The 15,334-nt window shown below is 36.5% G+C and overlaps 1 protein-coding gene across 5 annotated transcripts in view; it reads right to left on the reverse strand.

Annotated features, from left to right (window-relative positions):
* Window positions 1–15,334, reverse strand: part of MPP7 (membrane palmitoylated protein 7) — a 144,596-nt gene that overhangs the window by 24,675 nt on the left and 104,587 nt on the right. For all 5 annotated transcript variants that reach the window (XM_042888671.1, XM_042888669.1, XM_042888672.1 and 2 more), the window contains 5 exons: window positions 10,574–10,655; window positions 9,568–9,653; window positions 7,760–7,834; window positions 6,963–7,159; window positions 6,374–6,438 (listed from right to left, as the gene is read on the reverse strand). In XM_042888671.1, the coding sequence (XP_042744605.1) occupies window positions 6,374–6,438; window positions 6,963–7,159; window positions 7,760–7,834; window positions 9,568–9,653; window positions 10,574–10,655 (505 nt within the window). The remainder of the gene's footprint in view (window positions 1–6,373; window positions 6,439–6,962; window positions 7,160–7,759; window positions 7,835–9,567; window positions 9,654–10,573; window positions 10,656–15,334) is intronic.

Raw genomic sequence — 15,334 nt, forward strand, 5'->3', positions numbered from 1 at the left:
AAACAGCCATCACCACATACATTCCAATTCAAATTTCACCAGGAATTTTACTAGGGCTATTGTCTGTCTGCATTAACGTCAGAGATTATTTGCCAGCAAACTTTATAACAGAGCTCTGTGTGAATCAATTGGATGTATACAGCAGATATTTGCAGATACACGTCAAAAGTTCAAAAGCTTGGAGAGACGGAAAATTAGGATAGGACTTCTCAGGAAGCGTCACTAAATTGAAGCAGCGTGGGAGAAGAAGCAGAGATGCTCATCTGAAAGGAAAAAATAACAGACTAAAAGAGGGTATAGAATAAGGAGCAAGAGATCTGTTGGGAAATAGGAAAATAAAAACAAAACAAAACAAAAAACCAACACAAGGCAACACAGAATGAATAAAACACTGAGAAAAGAAGCAATACCATTAATTAAACTTAGTGTGATAAGGCAGAAGTTACAAAGAAAATATTCATGGAAGGAGCTCATGAAACAACAATGAAGTAGTGTCATGATATAAATGAGAAAAAGAAATAGGAAACACAAATGCAATGGAACCTTAGGATAGAAGTGGTTTTATTTGCTTTAGAAAGATTTCAGGATAGCCGATATGCTACACTGCAACAATGCAGACTAGTAGTTACATACTTTGTATTTTTGTATGTATTTTAACTGAAATTTATTTAGATGGATGCGGGGGCCTCATGTAGACTATATTACTTCAGACAACCTGTGCCATTTCAGAAACTTCTTTGGAACAGTTCAGCACCAGATCAAAATTTTTTACTCTTGCTGAATTTCAATCATATTTCATCAAAGAATCTCATCTGAATGTTTCTCAGTCTGAAATGAAAACCAATAGCTCTGTTCACATTACATAATCCCTGAAATCCTATTTCACTGTACTGAACAAGAAATTGTGTAAGAAACAGTATAATACAATGACCTACACTACAAATACATTAAACAGTTGATTTTTTAGCGATGCACCACACAGCAACTGATATTTATACTGTTTTTTGCAGTTTTCATCCTATAGGATTCTACAGGTCAAATGATGCACATATGTTCATGTTATCAAAAATTTAAGGTGATCTAATTTAATTATCTCATAACATCCTCAGAAAGCAGTATCTCTGCACTTTGGAAAATGAAGAAAGATAGTCCTGTGGTGAAGAACAGAGCAAGAGTTTATGAGATCCATTTCCATTTCTGTCTCATGTGACCTTGGTTCAAATGCCATCCAGCTCCAGGTTTCTTTAATTTCTCTGTGTAGTAGGAAGTTAGTATTTGTAAGGACAGAAGACTTCTGAACAAAGATGCTAATGTGCTAATTGAACTGTAAAGATCTGGTGTATTTTTTGTTCTTAATCCTAACTACTTGCAGGTGGACAATCAAGTATCAAATAGGAAAACAGAAAAATACTGAGAAGAAAGGCACAGTTGAGCTCGTGCAGCAATTATAACACGCAAAGAGTCCTACTACACACTTATCCTAAATGTTTAGTTTTCAATACAAGTGGTACAAAGCATTCATTCTTTTGCCATGTTTAAATTCTTTTGCTGGCAGAACACGATCTTCAATTCACAAGACACTCATCCATGGATAAAGTGGGTTACATCTTGTTTGAATGAATACCATTTGGCTGCAGTTAAATCTTTCCTCTTGCTCATACAATGCCAATCACATATGGTAAATCAAAATTGGACGTAAAATGGGTTTTAAGTTCTTGAAAAAATATTTGATGACTTCTCCACAGTAAGCATTTACATTTAGCATTACATATACAGAACAAATGTATTTTCAAGAAAAAATCATCTCCAAACAGCTCTGTCTTATGTACTTCCTATATACCCAAATGTACACACAGAGCATGGATTCATGTATTTCATAAATATACACACATGCATGCACTGCGTAAGTTAACAGAAGTTACTGACTGCACTAGCACAAAATACAAAGTTGCCACTAATTTTCATACCAGAGACAACACATATATACTTAACAACAACTGCTATGAAAGCAAAATTATGATGAAGGGATATAATATCTTGGCTGATTACTGTGGTTCATAACTGCAGAACAGCAACTGAATTATTTGGTTATTATCCAAAGAAATTTACTTCCCTCCCTCTCTCCCTTCTTCCAACCCCCTCGACCCCCCCCCCGCCAAAAAAAAAAAAAAAAAAACAACAGTTGGTCAATATTTTATCTACAAACTAAAGTAAAAATTAAAGAATTAAAGTAAGCAACAAATGTAAAAATTGCCGTGTTCTCTGGCAGTGACTATTACAGTAAGAGCGTGATTACTCTTTGCATTCAAGTTAGCAGACTGGGAACTATTAAAAGAATTCTCTGTACAAAATCTCTTGGCACTCCTTGGACTGGATACAGAGAAAGGCGAATTCACAGTGCCAACTCTGGCTGCAAAGTTGTGCCCAAGCTGAGTTCCTAAAGCCAGGAATTCTGTTAAGCACTATTCAGGAATACCATAGCAGCAGATTCCATCCGAGCTGGCCTTCAGCCATGGCTAACAAGCTCAGACACACTTCAGTGGATTTCATGCAGCCAGCACTGCCCCCTCCCTTCTACATCCCAAAGAACACTTCATGCCTCGTGTCAGGTGTATGGCAGGTGCACTCTTCCAGCACAGCAGAGTTAGTCCTGCTCACACAATCTCATGCATCTCTATTCCTTTATTTCCATTCCATTTATTCTGTTTCTTCTCACTATTTTTTCCAATGCAATTTTCCCATGGGATTAATGCACAAGCAACACTGCTTTTTGCTGAAAATTCACTGCTGTTAAGTATTGAGAAAAATGAAGGCTTGAGAGGTTTGTTACCCTTTCATCATTTCTGCACTTGGTAATAATGCTATCTATTTGATCAGCAGGCCAGTACATCTAACTGCCACTTATCTCAGGTTTTTAAAACTCTTTAAATCTTATTGAAATTACTATAAGGACTTTCTAACCATTCATAAAAAATGAAATGGGTCAGAGTTCGTATTAGCAATTTTTGCATTCACTGTTTCAAAAACTTTAACAAAACAAATATGTTAGTGTTGGGTTTAAACTGAATCAGGAATCAATTGAACTACAGCATAAATACTGTCTCTTGCAGTGCTTTTGCATAATACTGTCAGTTGCACTTATTTGATTGCTTCAAAGCCCACCCTGTATGGCTATTGTCTAAGAGGTTGATGGCCAACTTTTGTCCACCAGTTCTTCCATTGTCCTTGTTTCTTTTCCCCATCGCCCTGTATTTCTCCTTTTCTTCGTCCTCAGTACGAAATTTCATTTCTATACTTCTACCCTTATTTTAAAACTAAAAGTGAAATAGAAAGAAATCTTCCCAAAATCTAGCTGCCTGCAGGATTTTAAACATACTTAATTAACAAAGCAGATCCTGATAGATGTTAGTGTTACTGTGAATAGCTGTTGACTAAATTTCAGAGAGCTCTTCTAGTTAAATACAACTGCCCTCCCCAGTTCCCAACACTGCCTTGAGGAGAGACGGAAAAAAAAGTTCTCAGATATTTCTTGCATACAATTTTGATTCGTTTTTAGGTTAACTTTGAAGTAGAAGGACACTACTTCTCTGGAAGCCCACCTAGGAAATCAGAGCTGATTCACATCATCTTGGTATTCAAGAAAACAGAATCACTATCTTCAATTCTCCCTGTTAAAAACAATGCCATCTATCTAGATTTACTCCTCATTACAAAATGTGGGATGTGGGGAGTGAGCTGACTAAACGGAGCAGGCTGGAATCCAGCACTACTTTCCATGTCTCAAGAAAGCTTCCAGAACATGTCTCAGTTCTCCCAGGAAATGAACTTCTAGTAGCAGATCTGCTGAAATCAACAGGTGTCTTTTGTCTTTTGGAAGCTATTAGATATTTCTCTTTCCATCCAAACTGCTATTGAAATTCAGGCTATGTGATTGCGTGGGACCTACAACATTAACAAACCTTTCCACGTACAGCTAGAAAGATCTACAGAACATCACTTTCCCCACACAACTAGCCTTCCAAACAGTGAAGAGCCTTGCATCAAGTTGAAAGCCCATAGCACAGAACTAAAAAAAAATTCAGGCAAAATCAAGCATTAAGGACTTCTTACCTCTCTACTGGGGGGAGTGGGGGGGGTTGCTAAAAAAAAACTTTAGAGGATGTCCCCAATACAGAAAAGGGGGGAAAAAAATGACAGCAGACCTTTCCAGTTTTCTAATCTCTACATCCCCTTCCTCGCATATTTTTGATATTGGCAGTATGCTGTTTGTTCAGCCAACTAATGCACTGCTTTCCAGCACCAGTTTTGGTATGGTATTTACCATGCACAAGTATAGACAAGACCTCCATATCTCATAGTTTCACATCCACGTTTTGTACCTGGAAAAACCTTCCTAACTTTAGAAGGGTGTAGATTCTCCCAGCTTTCATGGAATCTTCTTGAAAAGCCAAATAAGTGGAAGGTTTTCCTGAGAGTAACTCATGCAATTTTCTAGTCATGAAATTTTTCTACAGGTGAATTATGGTCCTTAAAATGCTTTCTCAATGCAGGATGTAAATACTCTCCCAACACTAAAAACATCTTTGATCCTCGAATAAGGAGATGGAACTCAGAACAGTATTGCCAATCTTCTGGCAGATTTATCAGCAAATTGTCCTAAGAGCTAAGGAAGAGAGAGAATGACAAATCTCCATTACTATGCTGTCTTTCCTTCCCACTTAAAGAATCTGTCTTCTAGATGACCTCTGTCTTCCAGATGACAGTTGCATGGATCTGGCTTTGTTTAGAGAAAGTCTACAAGAGAATGCTAACAAGGATACTGTTTCACTTAAATACTCTGTTGAGTTTTAAAGGAAAGGGGAAGAAGAGAGAAAATCTCCTTTCTTGCTTAAGGTTGATAAGACAAAGAAAACAGTATCAGCATGAACAACAATAGCAGCCATAATACTGCAGGATTTATCTGGATTGTAATTTTGTCAATTCCAAGTCAAGAACAGTGAGAAACATCTTGTAAAACCTTTCACTTGAGGGTTGCTGAAAAGATGCAGTCCTTTTTGAAGGAAATCATGCAGTGTTGCTGCAACTGATTCACCTCTTCATAAGCACCACTGCACTCTTAATTGTAGAATCTTTTTGAGGGTTTTATTCAGGTTCGAGAACAGTGGGCAGAGAGAAATAGATACACACTAGGACCAGACACTTCCAAAACTGGGGCACAGCAGACCTTGAATAATAGATTTACTACAAACCAGAGAAACTCCTCTTTGTCCTAAGTAAATTACAAATGCTACAGTTATTGCAATTACACAGCTAACTGAGTGCTCTCAAGTTAATAATAGAATTACAGCATGCAATCAAATAGTGAAATGGAATGAAAGATAGAAAGAGCAGATTAGAAAACTAACATTGACCATCAAAATCCAGAACACGAAAGTCACAGAAAGGAGTTAGAAAAACTGCAACAGAAAACCCAGTGAGTTTTAAGGTTGCGTGCATTTAGCTTTGCACGTAGTGTGCCAGTATCCACTGTTTCCCATAGTATCTGTACTTGTTACTGTTAGAGAATAAAAGATAGTTGGACATTTTAGAGTATTTTTTGAATACTTCTAGTTGAACTCACAAGCATGTTTGTATTTATCATTTAGATCCTACTGAAGTGTGATAGTTTCTAACATTGTACTCACTGTTACGAATCTGTACAACTGAAAAAAATAACAGGTCAAGTAAAATATGCAATAATACTTAAAACAGATGTTGATGTAAATTCCAGTGGACAGAAAATATTTGTTTCAATGTACGCACTTTCTTACAGCTTAATTTTCTTACATTCTGCAACTGCTGTATTTAAAAGCAGAAACTATTAAGACTAAATTTGCTTAAAAAACAGTAAGAAGTTGTTCCATAAAATCCTGTAAAAGAACTGAGTGTCCTGACTTTTAAAAAATCATGCTCCTTCATAAGACACAAAAAATTACTAACTATATGGGAAAGGAAAGGACGAATAACCAGTCCTTTATCTCACATTCATTATAAATTTCTTCATATTAATGCAGTCCGAATTACGTAAACTGTTGAGCCAATTGTGTACTATTTCAACAGGAAAAGAACATTCTTCTACCTTTGAAATTTTATATATCAAAACATTAATTGGGCTCAGTGCTTTGAAAACAAAGTCAAAAGATTTAGGAATCATTGTTGCTGCTGTTAAAGCTTTTCGTTTAAGCTGCTACAGTTATCTATTTTCCTTTTGATACAATGCAATCAAGTTGTGTCCTGAAGAAATGCATCCTCTAGTCACAACACTGAAACAAAACGCTATTTTATAAGGTTAGAGATCAAGAGTATGATTTCTTTTCCAGGTTAACAGACTTACATGATTTTCTGTTGGAAATTTTCAGTGGCTGAATCTGCACTTCTGGTCTTCTTAGTGCAAATCTCCTATAAAATGGGAGGTGGTAAGGTAAAGACACAAACTCCTTAGTTTTCACTGCAAATTTGGGATTAATAAACACTTAACATCATGAGACTATTGCAAAATATCCAGAAGACTTAAGACATAAGAAATTAACTTTAAACAATGCAATCTACTTACAGTGTAAAAATTAAATTCTGAGCCTCAAATTTTTGTAAGCTCTCCAAAATCTGTGCAGTTCTTATTTCTGCATAGTACATCAGTGTGAATAGAGATACTGATGTGCTATTTTCCATATGTTTTTTCTTTCAATCTGGAGCAGTGTTATCCTACCAGTTTTTGTCATTATTAGTTGTAGCCAGACTAATAAGGAAATCCAAAGTATTTCAACAACAGGTTTCCAAGTTCAATTGTCTTGCTACAAATGCAGGTTTATCGTGACCTTGTAATCTATGACCATACATATGACAACTATGCTAACTTAACCACTTGGAAAATAAGTTATTTCTTACCATAAAAGATAATGAAACTATGCTTCTCAGTAGCTCACCTCTCCTGGAAATGCTTTGAAGGGATCAAGCCTGCTCTGGGATTGGCATCACCTTCGTGTTTGGCCTGCCACCAGGTTGCATCATCCTGGCTCATGATCTGAAGTATATCTCCTTTTCTGAAAGCAAGTCCAGCTTCTTTACAAGGAATTGCTTTATCCTCATTAGGATCATAGTCAAATAGGGCTCTGATAAACATCTGAAACAAACAGTGCTTTTTCCTTAGAATCAAAGTATTAACATGTAATCCAAAGGTATCTTCTGTTTTTGCTTTCACTGTTCAAAAACATTGCACTAAATAACATAAAGCAATAAAAATTTACTGCTGTAAATCATTCTCATGGAAGTTTAACATCAGAAGTTAATAAAGAAATGTTTTATTCATTGCTCCTACAAACACAATCCCTATGTAGTAAAGGTTGCAAGATCCAACTCCCAAAATCAAAGAGAACTTCAGACTTTCCAGGTGTGTGCTCATATGAGCAAGAGAAGACACTTCTGAACTAAGGTGCTACGAAGTGCCTTTTGCCCACTGTAAGATAGGAGGAATACTTGGAGGGAAGCCAGGTGCTCACAGAAGATTGAGAATTACCTCTGCCAACTTCATCGCTGCAGAGTTCGGGCTTAAGAACCTCGTTGCACTCACCTGTAAATCTACACATTAGTATCGCATTAGAAAAACTGATGACTGTGGCAGAAGAGACGTTTTTGGGTTCTGCCATCTGAGCAAACAATGCTGATCCTCAGCAATGATGTCTACTGCGTTTACCTTCTGAAATATTCTTGAATACTTGCCTACCTTGCCTTCCTTCGATGGTGTTTCTTCCTTTACACTGGGTATAATTTTAAATGTAATTGCTCCTTGAGACTGAGCCTGTTGAACATTTAAAAAGATAATGCACAAAGAATTAAAAAGGCATTTTTCAAAGAAAACTTAAAAGGAAAAGAAAATTCGAATTAATTAAAAAATACTCAAAATACAATGAGTCTTTCCTCTCTCCAAATATTACTGATGGAATTTGACAGGCTTCACCATACCAGACTTTGAATTGCAAAAATTCCTAGTGTCCATTGATGGGCAGAGTTGGACTGCTGGAGTCTGGCACCTGCATGTTTTGAAGGTTCCACTTCTTCACTGAAAGCAGGAGCAAATGCTACAGCTAAAATATACACATATTAGAAGCTACTGCTGGACTCTTGGCACAGTTTGAACATCTCTGGAAAAATCTAACTAGCATTTCATTTTTCAGAAAAACCTGATAGAAAAATTCAGATACGTTTGTGCCATATTTATCATATAAAACTATTGGGGGATTTATTCTTTTGGCAAGTAAAAGAAACTAGAAAAGAAAAATATTTTTGAATAGGCTACACGTACTAAATGGAAAAAAAGCCCTGCACTATAAATCTTAAAACAAGTTAGCCATCATCAACCACCTCATCCATTCATCTTTCCCTGTATCCCTCTTTAAGTGTGTCTGGCTACATTTTACTTATTAACCACAATATATTCCCATTGCCTCCGTGACATTTTGCCATTGAAGGAAGTGCTAATCAGCTGGAGACTCTGCTACTATTGCATGCAGCCGACAAGTTTCATAAAACTCACAGAGTGCAACAGACAGCCAACGATTTAAGCAAAATGGAAACAGGCCTGTCCACTACCAAGTGAGACATACTTCTGCTTCATGTCTGCGATCCAAGAGCTCACTGTTTGACAAACAGCAGCCAAGTTCTTATTTCACCAGCCACAGGGCTGGAATCAATAATTCTGTTACTTTTGAAACAAGCTCTAACTAGCTTTTGATGTTTATATTGTACCTCAAGGAGGTAAATGGGGAAATTGTTCACACCTTTTGTAGTGCTATTGTATTTCTAGAGATTTTTAAATATTAATTTTTGCAGGAAAATATGTTTCTGTAGGGAATGCAAAGCCATAAAGCAAATACGAATGTCACTGAGCTAACACTTGAAATGGATCATCTTGGCTACTGAATCACAACAAACTGCCATTCAACATAGTAGGACAGCAACGTATTTATGTATGTAGATATGGGTGCACCATAAGGAGCTCTCATGACCTTCATCAGTTTATTTGGTGTAAAAATACTAAATATTTCCGGAAGAATCAAAATTATTACTTGCAGTAGTGATCCTTAAGTGAGTAAACAGGTTGGCTTTAGAGACTATGTTCACATATATCATATGTAAATCTTAAGAGTATGGTTTACAAAACAAACTCTTAATATACTATCTATTTTCCTATCAAGTACATGTATTATGAATTCATCTTCCCTTGGAGTTAATGAATTAGAAATTAGTAAATTTAAACATTTGAATCCAACAGATCATTATGGGTCTTATAAACTTCAGGTGATACATCGAGGTCTGCAACATATTTACCGTCACATAGTCATCATTAACTCCTTACAAGACATTTGTTATTGCTCAGATCTGATATATTTTTAAGAGAAATAGAGGTTGTAAATGATTTTACTAGAAGAAAATGACCTATTGTAACATAAACTATTTACTAAGAAACACATCAGAAATTTAAGTACAATCACTTGACTCTCCTGAATTAATTTTAGAATGTTTGTTATTTACCAAAATATGTATTATTTCTTCAGGTTTCTTATCATCCACAGGAATCCCATTGACTTCCCTGAGTTCATCACCAACATGAATAAGACCTACAGAAGGCAAAAACGAGTTGTTAAATGGTAGCTATGTATAACACAAAAAGTGCTGTCAACACTCAGTTTTTTCCTTTAAGTTCTTACTTAAAAGCAGGGATATATGGTGAACACAACTACAGCTACTGTCCCCATAGATAAGCTTGAGACTGTTGATTTATTCACCTCCCTTCCTTCCTCCCAAAAATTAGTATGATTCCTCTATGACTTTTCCAGACTCTTATGCAGATGTTTGAAAAATACCCGTGCCAATTCTTTTTCTACTCATACTACTTGTTGCTACACAGCTGCAAGTACTGCAAAGATGACTTAAGCTGTGAGTGCTAATTTGAGGTACAAATGTTTCCTAATTTAATGATATTTATACAGATTTACTCCACTATCCTATCTAAGTGGGAAACATGGCTCTTTGAGGCTCTCCTAAATGAAAAGAGATACATTAGGAGAATAATTGCAGGATCTCCTGCTTGAGTTCTTGAAGATTTTGAGGACCTGAAGATAAACACTGGATCCAGGGGTAGTCTGGTATTTTGATGATTACTCCAAAAGGATGCACTAATATAAATAATGCAGCCATTCTGAGTTCCTCCATCAGTAGGTTGTACTATTGGCTTGTCACATCACTTCTATGAGGAATTCTTCAACTGAAAACAAACCATGATAAATCTCCAAACAAGCAAACAACACCCCAAAAAACCCACCAGCTTTCTCCATCTTCTAACTCAGATACCTAATTGCCAGAGATTTCAGGGAAAAAAATCTGCACAAATACTTTCACCAGTATCACTTTGAAAAATTATCCCAAGCCTCGAATTCTTTTGATAGTGATGTATTTAATGGGAACAAAACAATCCCGTTTTACCACATCATCTACATTTTATAACTGGAATGGCTTGTGCCAAGAAGCAACACCTTACCACTTCTATCTGCAGCTCCTCCACGCATTATCCTTGCCACCACAATTGCACCAGTATGTTCATCCCTTTTAATCGTAGCCCCCTTTAAAACAAAAAGGTTGCTCGGTTAGCTCAACCATAATTTAAACTCCCAGCAGTGAAAAATACTTCTATGCAAAAACGCAAAAGGTTGATTAAATGTCTATGCACGAATAAGCCAGAAATGATACTCGCTCATGCAAAGAATTACAAACTATGTTGCTCTGTTACCAATCTATTAAAATGTGTCCTTTCTTTATTTTAGTGGTGAATTCATAATGCAAACTGCTTTGAAAAAGCACAAACGATATAAAAAGTTTACTTACCAATTCAATGTTAACTGTAACTGTAGACTATTTGAGTCTGCTGCTAAAATAGCGCTAAACTATTGTTGAGAAGTGACAAGCTGTGCCTGCAATAAGGGCCTTCTTACCTCCTATGGTTACAAAGTGTTTGTCTGTGCTCCGAATGGTTGCACTTCACACTCAGAACTGCCCATGCAGGCACTGATTTATATTTTGCTTTCCAGTCATCAATAAACCCAAAAAATGCTTTGTAATCAGAACTGTAGGGGTTTTCCAAAAAGAGGCTTGAAGTGATGAGCAGGATTCAGGCAGTGGTAGACAGGAAGAAATTCAAGGACACCAGAGCCTGGAACTGCTGTTTAAGAGGCAGTGGCGCTTCTTTGAAGCACAGCAGACTGTGAGGTGAGCAGACAGTGGCCCTACTCTGCAGGGCAGAATCCCCAGAATGAAGCAGATGATTGTAGCTATAGAAGTCATACTGTATAATCACTTCTAAGACGGTTACCCAATCTAGGTTTTTCAAAACCAACACCAAAAAAGCACTTCCTGGCCACCAGTTTTCTATCTGCATGTGATCACTTACCATGTTAATGTAGTCAGCAACAGCTAAAACACTGTTCATCAACAAATGTCTATAATGAATTCACTGATTAGTACCACTTCAACTCTGAGCACAGCAGTGCTACGTGTTCACTGCCATCACTGATCAGCATTTCCTCCATCAAAGGAGGCTTATGATTGAAATAAGGTAAACAAGTATTTCAAGTTCTTTGACTAAATAAATTGATTTTATACATAGCTTTCTATATTTGATTAAAAATGGGTATTACATCTAGCATTACTTCATTTTTAAAGTATTTCATGAACATAAAGCTGAAATATGTGCAAGTAATGGGGATGACATTTTACTACAGTTAACAAGTTTACCAACTAAATAGACTAACTAGACTTTTACCAACTAAAAAGAAAATCTTCCTTCCCCTCTGCCTCTAAGATGTAAACATGACACACCAAATGAAAAATGGGAGATCAATTTATTTTTAATATATACAAGCTGCATTTACTGCAACTAGGAAAAAACTGCCTCAGAAAAGTTCATATTGTCACTAAATCATTATTTTTTGTTCAAGCTTTAAAAGTAGCCAACACTCCAAAGCAACGCTTACACGCTAACTCTGTGCATTTTATTTTACATCCAAAGTTGTTCTGTATGAAATTTCATCAGTAAGCAAAGTAATCCTGCAATTTGTCAAGCTTATTCTTATGCCCTGCATATAGTGTTGGTATTTGTAGGCATTTGTTTGTATGTCTTACTATGATCTCTATTTTAAATTAGACGGCGCTTCAGAAAAAATAAGATGTGGCTGCAGCTATTCTCACTGTAAAAATTCATTATTAGACTTTAAGCAAAATGAATATGGCAGTATTATGAATGTATAAACGTGGCATTAACCCCACTAGCCTATGCCTCAATATTAAGCTCTGACTTTGCAGCAACAGCAATTAATTTAGTTTATTGTTAAAACCCATAAAGCTGCACCTGTTCAAATGTACATTTTTATTTTTATTATATCCATCAAAAAGAAAAAAACATTAGGATGCAACAACCAAATATAAACAGAACTTCTACACTATATTGTCCACACAAAACACAGGCTCCCTCATTCATCAGTTAAAAAGCCCTGAGCAGAGACTCCACACCATTCACTTGGAAGTTGATACTGTTAAACTCCATCTGTGCTTAACTTCAACTATCTACCTGCGTAAAAGTTTATTTCCCTCCTGTTTATAATCCCCTTTTAAACACTGGAAAGCTGCAGTGAGGTCTCCTCACAGCCTTCTCTGCTCCAGGTTGAACAAGCGCAGCTCTTTCAGCCTGTCTTCATTGGAGAGGTGCTCCAACCCTCAGAACACCTTTGCAGCCCTCCTCTGGAGAATATACTGGCACAGATTGACTGATTTGAAAGATGTCCCAGTAAAGGTAAAAGGTAATTTGGGATTTTCACACCAAGCACATAATCAAGCCAGAAATTATTTAATCCTGGCTATGTAAGTGTTAAAGACTCCTTTATGGCAATCTGAAAATGAATGGCTAGACCCACAGACTGCCTGAGTTCATGTATATTTGATGTACCTACAGAACAGAAAGAAAAAAGGGAGTTGTTTAACCTCCTCTTCACTCCAAATTTGGAATACTTAAAAAGAAATCACCAAACAAATGGATTTCTTGTTGAGCACTTGAAGAGTTGTTATTTTGAAAAAGCAGCTTCCATTATGCTGCTGCCAGCCCTACTTAAATTATGAGGTATATATAATCTGGCAGGAATTTCTCCTTATGAGATGTTCAGTCCCAGTACTTGCAGTTACATGTGCAGTGCAGCTCCTCATTTAGAGCTTCAGAAATGGAAGAAGGTTAGGCTGGATCTCAAGAGCTGGAAAATATTTTCAGTGTTGCTTGCCAAAAGTGTAAGTTACCCTAAATGAGACATATACAGATGTAATAGCATAGCTCAGTTTAAAATACTTTTAAAGGGAAAAATAAGGAGTTAGGGAGCCGTATGGTGATCAGACTGAGAAAACGTTTAAAGGTATACTATGCAAAAGCACTAAAAATAATACAAGGTCCTTCAGCAGGGAAGAAGATTGTTTTTAATGCAGAAGCACTGATTGGTGAGGATCACTCAAGAGTTTCACAAATGCAACCTTTAACAATTAAGCCATTTATCTGATGGTTCCAGAATAGAGACAAAGACTCTATTTTTTAAGAAGAAAGAAGACTTCTATAAAGTAATTTACTAATAAAAGAGTATGAAGTATCAGTTTTTTTTGCATACTTTTCTGTTAAACAAAAACGTATGCAGATGTTGAGAGTAAAGGAGTACTTCAATAAGGTCTATTTTAATTCATTCTTCATTTAGGATGTAAATGAAGACATCAGTTACCCACTTGATAGTGCAGTTATTTAAAAGTTGATGCCCATGCACATTAGACTATACACACTAAGGCTGTCCCTGCACCCTAACTAATACTACCTATAACATGGCTGTGTTGATTCAATAACAAGAACTGAACTGTAGGGGCTTAGAAGAAAAGGCACAGAGGAAGAGCTGGGGAATCTCCATCAACAAACATGTATGTGATAATTTCTAATCACTACGATTTGTTTCCCCCAAGTTCAGCTGTGGAAATCAAATATCTAGTTCAAGCTAGGTGTCAAGGCTACTGCTGCAGTTAATGAAAACAAATAGGCAGCTCCAAAGAATGAATTAGTCATTCCTTCATTAGGACACGTATCTTAAATAGAAGGAATGACTTATTCTCTGAAACTGCCCGCTTTTCTCTTGACTGTAGAATACAGTCCTAGAGAAGTGGACTTTGGCATCAGTAAAAATCTTCCACACTATCTGACAAAAAGCCTAATTGCAATCTGGTGATTTTTGGACAATCTCTGGGAAAAAAAGATATCTCTACTTCTCTACATATAAGATTCTGAGAGATTCTAAAATTACTTTGTTCAGACAAAACCTCCTAACACACGATCTCACCTCACTTGAGTAAGAAGCTCTTTGAACAGCATTTGCTAAGAGAGCATTTAGAAACAACAACAACAAAATTTGTGGATGGATGAACCAAAAGTTTAAATTATCTCGCACAAAAGAAGTGGAGGAAAGTTAAGCAATGACTTCTGACCTGAAGAAAACTGGCAAACACAAGGCCCTCCCACAAAACCTGTTTCCCTCTCTTGTGAGATGATTACTTCTAGGGACTCAGGCTTCATTAATATGTGATTAACACTGGTGGGTTGCTGAACTCAGAGAAAAGCACAAAGGAAATGTGGTTCAGCTTTACACAAAAAGGTCACTAGATATACTGCAAAGAAGTTCAGAACGTGCCTAATTCACTTCACAGAGCACTGTTGAAAGTAATCCAAAGGAGATAGTCAAAGTCAAGAATTTCCAGGCCTTGCAGCTGATGTGAAGCTTACTCCATCGCAGAAAAACAATCTCTGCTACTTGCTTACAAACAGAGAATGAGAATGTATCCAAGGTGAAAGTAAGTTCAAAGAGCTCAGTATCTTCTAGTCAAGAAATCAGGTAATTTCCATCCCAGAAAAAATACTGTATGGTCGCAATCTGTTCAAAAATTCAGCAGGAAGAATTCTGATATATTTATGCAAGTGAAAGTTGCCTTTATGACTGGAAAAGTGTGATTAGCTAAATTGAACAAGCAGAGACTCATTGATCTGTACTCAGCCAGGAATGTGCAAGTCTTCAAAACAACCTCTAAAGGAAAAGCAATTAAAAAAAACAATTAAATAGAAAACAAAATTTTAAATAGTCTAATAAGGGCATATCATGGCATATCTCTTCTTTAGTAAAGCAACTACAGGAAACACAAATGCAATGGTTCTAATACACGTAGTGAAAACCTGTATTCA

This window comes from Lagopus leucura, unplaced genomic scaffold (assembly GCF_019238085.1).
Source record: "Lagopus leucura isolate 7727_CA_CO unplaced genomic scaffold, USGS_WTPT01 Super-Scaffold_100157, whole genome shotgun sequence".
Lineage (NCBI taxonomy): Eukaryota > Metazoa > Chordata > Aves > Galliformes > Phasianidae > Lagopus > Lagopus leucura.